The 10,000-nt window shown below is 38.0% G+C and overlaps 1 protein-coding gene across 4 annotated transcripts in view; it reads right to left on the bottom strand.

The window, feature by feature from the left end:
* Positions 1 to 10,000, bottom strand: part of LOC144957241 (sodium-dependent multivitamin transporter-like) — a 36,696-nt gene that overhangs the window by 4,330 nt on the left and 22,366 nt on the right. For all 4 annotated transcript variants that reach the window (XM_078888319.1, XM_078888317.1, XM_078888318.1 and 1 more), the window contains exons 10-15: positions 8,155 to 8,290; positions 6,086 to 6,174; positions 2,762 to 2,874; positions 1,815 to 1,885; positions 1,186 to 1,272; positions 1 to 118 (exon numbers count right to left, since the gene is read on the bottom strand). The exon at positions 1 to 118 is cut by the window's left edge and continues 112 nt beyond it. In XM_078888319.1, the coding sequence (XP_078744445.1) occupies positions 1 to 118; positions 1,186 to 1,272; positions 1,815 to 1,885; positions 2,762 to 2,874; positions 6,086 to 6,174; positions 8,155 to 8,290 (614 nt within the window). The remainder of the gene's footprint in view (positions 119 to 1,185; positions 1,273 to 1,814; positions 1,886 to 2,761; positions 2,875 to 6,085; positions 6,175 to 8,154; positions 8,291 to 10,000) is intronic.

The raw sequence follows: 10,000 nt of genomic DNA, 5'->3' as shown, positions 1-10,000 counted from the left end.
GACAAGAATGGTTACCCAAGGACAAGAACGGGGTTTTCTTCACATCTCCGCTAAAGTTACCTCCCATTGTAAAGGTAGAACACATTGCAATTCCGATGAGAACTCCAATGAAAACGCCCTGAAATGAAACATGTTTCAATTCCCTTGTATTTTTGAAAACATCAAATTGAGAAACTAGGGAGCAAGAACGTGTTTAAGATAGAAATCTGAAAAAGTGTGTATGAAACACTGACAGACAACGCAAGAAAGAAAAATACAAGAACACCCACCCCCCCCCCCCCCCCTTGCCCAATTTTTGATAATAATAATAATAATAATAATAATAATAATAATAATAATAATAATAATAATAATAATAATAATAATAATAATAATAATAAATAATAATAATAATAATAATAATAATAATAATAATAATAATAATAATAATAATAATAATAATAATAATAATAATAATAATAATAATGATAATAATAATAATGCTGAAAACTTATATAGCGCTATAGCTCCGAGATTTCAGACTCTAAGCGCTTAAATTACAAATACTTTGGCTGAGCCACACTCACAAACACTCATACACACACACACACACACACACACACACACACACACACAAACAATTATGAACATTTTTTATTATATCTGTTTACATTTTTCACGAGAGCCTGCGCTCCAGTTCACCGTGACAGACCTGCCAACTTGAAAATGAAAAATTCCTCATTTTTAGGATGTAAAAAATCGTAGTCACTATAGTTAACTTTAAAAATCGACAATTTACTCACAAGAGGATTGAATAACACAGGTGAAATGCAATGGCCACGGTTTTCGAGGTGTTCATCTTCAGGTACCACTTGTGGAAGTAGACCTTGAGTCAGGTGACATCCTCGCTGAGTACGCTCTGAGTACGTACTCTGGAGACGGGTCCACACTTTACTTTGAGGGCCCAAATGCGTCACCATATCGGGATATACTCCGCCTATCCCTGCTGCCTTCCAGTTTTTTGACATATGGCGGACAGATAGACTAGCGCTCTATCCGAAGTGTAACAAATTGCTATTGTCTGTTTCATACTATAGAAACCAGGATGGACTCCGTTTATTGGGTCTAATGGCTCTGAACGTAGCCACCATCATGACTTACACACACACATGGTAATTGTATTTGTATTGTTTCAAAAGTGCTTACCTTGGAGTGTGTTGATGGGAAGAACGTGGCTAGATAGAATATGCCAACCGAAGGCCCAGTAGTCGAGGATATCACACTGTTGACGATCTGAAATTGAATAGAAAATAGATACAGACCTGCAAAAAGTAATAAATATAACAGCTTCAAGAAAGAACAAAATACCACGGATCGTTTCGGGCTCAAAACCCTCCTTCAGCGAACAACATTTTTGGCTCCAACTTCAGGAACTCACCAGCATTTCTAAGTCATTATAACTTAATGAAAATAAAAGTTTGGTACCAGATTACATAATTCAAAAGATTTTGAAGTTGTTGTTTTTTCATCGTGGGGGTAAATTGTTGACCTATAAACTTGCTTGAATGTCAACCTCTTGAAGACCTGAGATGCACATTCCTTCCACCAAATCCAAGCATCAGTAACAAACTTTATAGTCACCTGGAACAACTACAAAAGACGTCTAACTTCTACGTCATGGCACAAGACCGAAGGGCTAGAGCTCAGGTGGTCGCTGGTTCCGATAAGTAAGTAAGTAAGTTGACCTATAAAGCTAATCATAGTCTACCATTTTAATATTCTTAAAATCTACGAATGTTTAAATGTTGAAGTAAGCAGGTCTGTGTCAGGTTTACCTGGGTCAAAGGTCCTTCTACGAAGCTGACGATGAAGCAAAATATCAACGCACTGAGGCCTAGAAAAACCACTGGAATAGGAATTAAAACAGTTAAGGTTTATTACGTAATTGATTTTTAAAATAGTAGTAATACATGGTGATGATGATGATGATGATGATGATCGTGGTGATGATGATGATGATGATGATGATGATGGTGGTGGTGGTGGTGGTGATGATGATGATGATGATGATGATGACGGTGATGATGATGATGATAATGATGATGGTGGTGGTGATGATCATGTTGATGGTGATGATGTAATTCTGATGATGATGATGATAGTGAATAGATGATGATGATGGTGATGATGATGATGATGATGATGATTCAATGATGGTTAAAGTAGTAATAAAATACTTTCTACAAATCGAAATCATAGTGTGTGTGTGTGTGTATGTGTGTTTTTACACGAATTTGTAACAGATATAAATAGGGTTCCTTAATCGTGACGTCACTTCCTCTTAACATCTGTCACCACACTCACAGCAACCAAAATTTGAATTTGGTAAAACCGACAGACCTCCCTCTCCGAGTGCTGTCCACAACAGGTGTAAGACACAGAAGGAAGTAAAATTCGATCAATTTTTTTTAACGACTAGCGATTTAGGAGTAAAAAAAATAAATAACTGTTTGATTATTTCTACTGAGTGTGGAACCAAAAGAGCCGTTGCTAGGCAGCTGTGACTTCGCACTTTTTGTTTCTTTTGCTAATTTACTATTGATGTGTGACACTACGGCGCATCACTGCGGCTCACTCTTGGGTTATTCCAGTCTTCATGTGGAAAAGACCCAAAACCCAAATTTCCCCTTAGTGGTGAATAAAACGAATTTCATTTTGAATTCATTTATTTATCCGTCGAATACTAATCAGTAGGGCATTAAAGTCATTTAATTTCACATACCCGATATTTTGGCGTAGAAAGTGGCCCGTTTATCCGAAGTGTTTTTCAATCTGGATTCGAGCAAGTCTTCAGTTACAAGGATTGACAGGCCGCTGAGGATTGATGACACAGTACTGTGGGGAGATTTAAAAACAGTCAAATGTGAGAGTTTGTGTAGAGGAGATCCGGAAATTCTAGTAAATAAAACTATGTTATTCTATACGTCACCAATTTGGGTCCCAAACTCAAAGGATGCCCAGTCGCGGACTAGCACTTAGTCTCTGACTACAGTGCAACCTCGATATAACGACATCGTCGGGACCGGGAAAACGTGTCGTTATAGAGGGATGTCGTTACAGAGAGGTTTCCTCTGTGTGTATATCAGGAGGTGTTTTGGGTCTTGTGTAGTGAATGTATACTTTTTCATTTTCCCTCTGTAGTTTATCCGGGCTTGGGACCGGCAATGAATGGAGAGTGGACAAAGGATTTATAAACAGTCCAGTGTTGACCTGTCACAGGCATTCATTGGGTGAAAGGCGAGCCTTCTGATTGGCTGCGGTTTTGTACAAATGTGACTATTGATTGGCTGAAAAAGAAGCGTTTTCAGTGGCTACAATAAGAACTAGCTCTGGGCTTATTACGAGTAGACAACATACATAGAATGGAAGATACCACTTGTAATAGTTACGAACAATTTCATGGTAGACAAACACCTTCAAGGTTTGTCGGACCAGAAATGTCGTTATACAGGGGTTTTGCTGAAATGTACGTCGCTATAGAGGGGTTTTTATTACTAATGATATATAGTAAAATAAAATGGGACCTGAGTACCATGTCGTTATACAGGGAATGTCGCTATAACGGATGTCGTTACATCGGGGTTGCACTGTACCTATCTCTGACTTTAGTAAATGACTTTTAAAAATCGGATTTCATAATGTGAGCTGATTAAGCATGTTCGGGACTAAAAGCACGGCACCTTCGGACTAATTTTTAGTCATTTGCCGAAGCATGACTTCATATTTTAGTCTAAGTCTAGTTACTGGGTGACGTCATAGCGTCGACAAGATAGAAGCTATTTTTAGATTGAGTGCGCTTCGCTTCGAAAAGAAAACTATAAGACAAATGCAGATCGTCGAAGGTACATATTTTTGTAAGTAAAAAACAACAAAAAAGTGAATCCATAGGCTCGGAGTTGATAGTGAACGAGAGACTCCGAAATCGAAGGGTTTGTGTCAAAGAATCAAGAACAACAACAAAAAATTATTAGAAAGTATAGTGGAGACAAAAGTTATTCTGTTGACATTGCATTTGACTGAAATAATGTGATTAATCAGAACACACTTTCTCTTTTGTGTAATTATTTGTTTTTGTTTTGTTTTATTTTTTGGTTCAATTTCTTTGAGTTTCAATCTCGGTGTTCGTAGTCTCAATGAAACTGCCAATGTTCTGAATATAGAATTGACAGACCATAGTCAATTAACATCGTTGTAGTCTATAACAGTCGACAGTCAATATCACGTGTGTTGCAATTTCCTCTATGAAAATCATTTGCGTTGTAAGTATGAAAGTTGATGTATCTTAACCTGCCTTTGTGTTGTGGAGAGGTGATGTTACCCGCACAAATAGTGGAATTAGTCACTCTACTTACAACGCGCACTTCTAGTCCGAGACTAGAAAGCGTTCATGACATCCGATTTTTTTAGACACTTACTTCGCTTGGGCTTAAGACTAGCTAGTCATTTACTAGATAGACTAGTCAATTACCAAATCTAGTCCTCGTTCATGAAAACGGGTCCAGGAAGGCCGATGAGGCTGCAACAGTCGGTCGATTGTGCCAGCATACAGCTTTAAGACCTGGTCCCTTTGCCTCTAACGCGATTGCTCCACCAACTGAATTCCCGTGACCTCCAACGATTTCTATTTCTATTGTACAGAGGGTCCATAAAGTCTTTCCCTGAATTCAAAGACATTATTCTTAAACCGTTACCTTACCTTACCGGAGTTCCGTCTCCCTACAGAGGTTGAATGTCATGGAGCGCAATTCTTCATGCTCAAGGGCCATTACCGAGCAGTCGATTATCTATTTGCCAGTTGTTGCCTCCACATTTCCTATCCAGGACTTCCTTGGTTTGACTAGTGCCTTTCTGCCAGCTACTTTTACCTCTAGCACTAATTTTTGGATGTTGTTGTGTCTCCGAATGTGTCCATTATAGGGTCAGTTTTCTCATTTTAACTTCTGCCAACAATTTTCTGGATCTTTGGTCTGCATCAATAAGAACCAGAATGTTTGATTTCTTTCTAGTCCATTGTACTCTCAGAATTCTTCGGAATACCCACATCTCAACATCAATTTTCTTTCCATCTCCTTCGTTATGGCCCATGTTTCACGGGCATATAGGAATGTGGACCAGACATAACATTTAGTCAAACGTACTTTTGTTTTTGTTGATAGTTTTAAGCCAGTGAACCGTTATATTGGCATCTTGTTTTCACCTTCTTCTTGGAAAAATCCATACATTTATGTTCATCAGCCATATACCCACATTACATCACCAAATTTACTTGAATCAACATAAACTTAAAAGACCTTATATTTCTCTCCTTCCATTTCGGAATAGCAAGAGTTCGACAAAAAATCGCTTGCTTGACGAGAGTGTGATCAATCGTGTCTCAGCGAATTTAGATCACGGTATCCTAATTTTTAAAAAGTCGTTTTCCTCTAATGGTCTGCAAACTGGGCTATGTGAATGTTTGTTGAGCTAACTTTGACGATTTTGTTTCATGCCTTTACATTACAGCAAATGGTTTTGTGTCGTACTTTTGCCAATCCGAAATAGTAGTAGTAGTAGTAGTAGTAGTAGTAGTAGTAGTAGTAGTAGTAGTAGTAGTAGTAGTAGTAGTAGTAGTAGTAGTAGTAGTAGTAGTAGTAGTAGTAGTAGTAGTAGTAGTAGTAGTAGTAGTAGTAGTAGTAAGCTTCGCAGTCCGAATGACGCTTGCTGAGAAATGTGTGATTCAGTCATAGTCTATGAGTATATCTGCTCTCTCCATCCATGTTGTTAATTTTTTCCACTGGTCACGGTCCTGGGCAAGACTTTTGAGGCTGTCAAGATCTTGTTGTGACAAAATAGGGGAGAAAAATGATGACTTATAAGTTAATGTTGAATTTTGTAAATTTTATGATGTAATGCGAGTTAATGACTATTGGGCATAAATATATGACTTTTACTTAGAAGATGGATGAACACAGATGCAATATCTATAACAGTTTTAGAATAATGAGTCTTTGAAATCAGAGAAAGACTTTATCGACATCCTGTATTTCCTTTTATTGCACATACTCACCTGAGTGAGGCGCTGTAGAGAGCAGCGAGAAACAGCCCGGCCATTCCAGGGAGTTTTTCAAATAGAATCAGGACTGAATACGGTATGATCTAGGAGTGAGAAACAATATATTATTCATTAAACCCAAAATGATTTTTAATTAACAAACTTGAGATGTAATATCCATTTAACGTGCTCAAAGCGCTTCATAAGGGGTCCCTAGCCAACAGCAATTAACATGTAGAACGAATCATGGCGCCTGTTATTTTTTACAATCATTTTCGATAAAATAGCGTTATGTCACAAAGGTAGTAAATGATTGCTACTGTCAATAGGGAGAAAACTTCGTGACATCAAATTCTCTACACTTTTGATTCCCAAATCCTTGGAAGTGTGCATGTAACCTGTCCTTCGGAGGACTAATAACGAATTTGTTACATGTTTAATCATAAGCTGGCAGGATGTGTAGTAATAGAGAAAGACTTTTTGGGATTTCGGGATGAAAAGAGCGAGGACGGATGGTCTTCATTGACGACCAGTATTTATTTAGACTTGATAAGATGCCATCACTCTGACACCAGAAGATGTATTACACAAGGTATGTATTCAGTCCTTTGGAAGACTGGTTTTACACTTCCATTGAAATAGGAACCAGATTTTTTTACATCTCACTTTTCTTCTCTATTTAATGCTATTAAAATCTGGATATATGCTGGCTTCATGATAACCCCGTGTGGCTAAAAAGAACTACAATATATATTTTTTAACCATTATATTTTTCACAATGATAAGAATTTGGTTTCAATAATAATAATAAATGGCATTTATATAGCGCTTTACCCCGTTGTCACAGGCTCTAAGCGCTTTACAGTGATATAAAACATAACATATTACAGTGAGACAAGTGTGAAGGAAACGTGATACGAATTCAATTTAACAACAACAAAATATGAAAATAATATTGCAACATTATGACGTAAAAAGATAAAACTTTAAGCGAGATTTGAACGTTGTCAACGAATCCGAGCATCTCACGTGTGACGGGAGAGAGTTCCAAAAATGGGGGGCCGAAAATTGAAAAGACTGTTCACCTATTTTACGCAATGGCTTAGGTTTGACAAGGATTGATTGGTCATTGCTTGACCTCAAGTTTCTATTGGGGACATATATGTTTAGAAGGTCTTTAATATAGGAGGGACTGTTCGTGCTTAGGGATTTGTAGACAACAGTACAAATCTTATAGACAACTCTTTTTTCAACAGGAAGCCAATGTAACTCACGGAGGAGAAGAGTTGCTGACGGGTATTTTTTGTTATTGCGTACAATGAGCCTGGCTGCGTTATTTTGAGCAACCTGAAGTTTGCTAATTTTGTCTTTAGTTAAATTCGCCCAAAGGGAGTTACAATAGTCCAATTTAGATAAAACCAAGGAATTAATTAAAAGTTCTGTTATATGCTTCGGTATTAAATTACGAATTTTGCTTATTTTTTTCATTTCTATGTACATAGATTGTATGGTGTTATTCACGTGGCTTGTCATGGAAAGCTCTCTCCAATTCAAATCAATGAAAATGCAAACAAAATTGTTCAAATTCCAAGCGTGGTGAACTCAAGAGAGTTAATTCTTTTAAAACTTAAGCTTTTATATAGCGCAATATCCGCCACACGCGCTCCCAGCGGTTTACAAGTGGTCCCTAGCCAACAGCGTCACTTAAGGCCGAGACATATTCGCCGTTCAGAACGCAAGACCTTACGATCCACTGGGCCATAAAGCCGCAAATTTAGGTTAAAAGCTTAATTGAAAACGGTAGGGGCTGCCTGAACCCGGTGATTGTGAAAACACTAATGAAAGAGTGAAAATGGAGAGGCTTCGTATGGGAACAAAACTTCCAATGGACGTTTCGGGTACAAACGTTTCGTCAGCACAATACACAAATTAACGTCGAAAACAAATAATATTTTATTTTATTTGTTTTCCACGTTAATTTGTGTATTGTGCTGACGAAGGCTTTGTACCCGAAACATCCATTTGCTGTTTTGTTCCCATACGAAGCCTCTCCATTTTCACTCTTTAATTGGTAAAAAGCTTACCTGATTTGGGTTTCTAATCAATCCACATGATATGGGCTCGTCCTCTCTCTGATTGAAGAAAGCGTAGACCACGAGTCCCTCGTACATAACTAGCAGATACACTATCAAGTAACCAGCAGACGAGATGGAGATCATACTGCAAAGGGGTGTAATCCATGTATATATATATTGTTATGGTGGTAATTAATCTGAAAGTTACTCGAAGTCAACTCAATGGGCATGCTCTATATTAACTTTCCATGTGCTTGAGACGAATAGGAAAGGCACAGGCTGCATTTACATCTTTGAACAGAGTTTGGAGAACTAAAGATATCTCCCTTCGACTAAAGCTAAGACTTTTCAACTCAAACGTGAAGTCTGTCCTACTGTATGGATGTGAAACTTGGAACGCATCAAAGGCATGTTTAAGGAGGGTACAGATTTTCGTAAACAGGTGCATGCGTAAGCTACTCAGAATAAATGGATGGATAGAATTTTAAAAATGAAGAAGTATGGAAAAGCACACAGCAGAAACCAGTTTGGAGAGGAAATAGGAAGAAGAGGATGGAGGTGGATTGGACACACGCTTAGAAAGAATGACTCCACTATAACAAAGAAAGTATTGGACTGGAACCCTCAGGGCAGAAGATCAAAGGGAAGGCCACGAGGAACATGGAGAAGAATTTTAAAAAGCTGATAAACAGAGAAGTGGTAAAACCTGGAATGAGATTTTTTTTAAAGTTAGCCCAGGATAGAGAAGGATGGAAACTGTTTGTCTGTGGCCTATACCCTGACCCAGGGTGAAAAAGGCAATGATGATGATGATGTGCTCGAGGTCATTGGTCACATTGCAAAATGTGCTCAAAGTGACCCACTTAGTGAAAAGTGTTCACAGATTTTAAAATCTCTAACATCATCACGATTGGTCATTTGATTCAGCTTGACACATGGGTATGTTTATAACTTTTGTCAACAAAGCAGCGTGTTTACATTTGTTTAGAAATATCCAATCGTTGGACAGCAACAAATCATGTGATTGATGACCTGCTTTTACGAAAACATGAATATAGATCGCTCCATGAACCCGTAGGTTTTTGACCAATCAAAACATGGAATTTGCAACAGACCTTTACACGTGTTCGGACAAACATGGTTGTTTATAAACAATAACATGAATGGACCCCGACCTCTCTCTGATCAGTTATTTTTATACCGCCAAATGGGTGACTAGTTATCTCACGATTATCTCGATAATATTATTATAAACGTTTAAATTTAGTTTTCTGTGTTGGTTCTATAGATAGTATGCGCTTGGCGAAGAAGCTCATAAAATTGCCATCCGGAAGTATAATGGACCAACACACAAAACTGTGTGTATCCATGAATGTTTATAGTCGGGTTAATACAGTTCAGTGAGCATTACTCATAAACGCGGATGGCAAAAAACAATAACAAAGACCTGAGTGACTTCATCTTTGAACTATCGATTGATCAAACGGGAGATATTTTACTTAGACGCATACCATCGATAGTAAAAACTGTAGTTGGCAATGTTTCCCAATCACTCCATTGTTTACATTATGACGTCTGTCCGAGAGGTGTCTTTTGATAGTTCCTCCGTGGCTTCTTGTTGCTCTGCAAGACATGGATTCATGTTTGGTTTTTTATTACTCTCTAGCACGGTTTCCTCGAACTCATTGAGACATGCAAAAACGTTTGAGAAAACCGTAGATTGCCATGGCGTTTGATGGGAAAGGGGTAGGGGGAGGGGGAGGAGCATTATGGTATTGTTTTTTGCATTTTACCCGAAATACATCTAGTTTGAATGTAAACCGTGTTATGTGGCCGTCAGCAAGCCACCTCTTCC

Source organism: Berghia stephanieae, chromosome 11 (genome assembly GCF_034508935.2).
Source record: "Berghia stephanieae isolate SIO BIC M18660-M18661 chromosome 11, UCSD_Bste_1.3, whole genome shotgun sequence".
NCBI classification, from domain to species: Eukaryota; Metazoa; Mollusca; class Gastropoda; order Nudibranchia; family Aeolidiidae; genus Berghia; species Berghia stephanieae.
The sequence above is the reverse complement of the archived record's forward strand: the minus strand, read 5'-3'. Positions and strand labels throughout refer to the sequence as shown.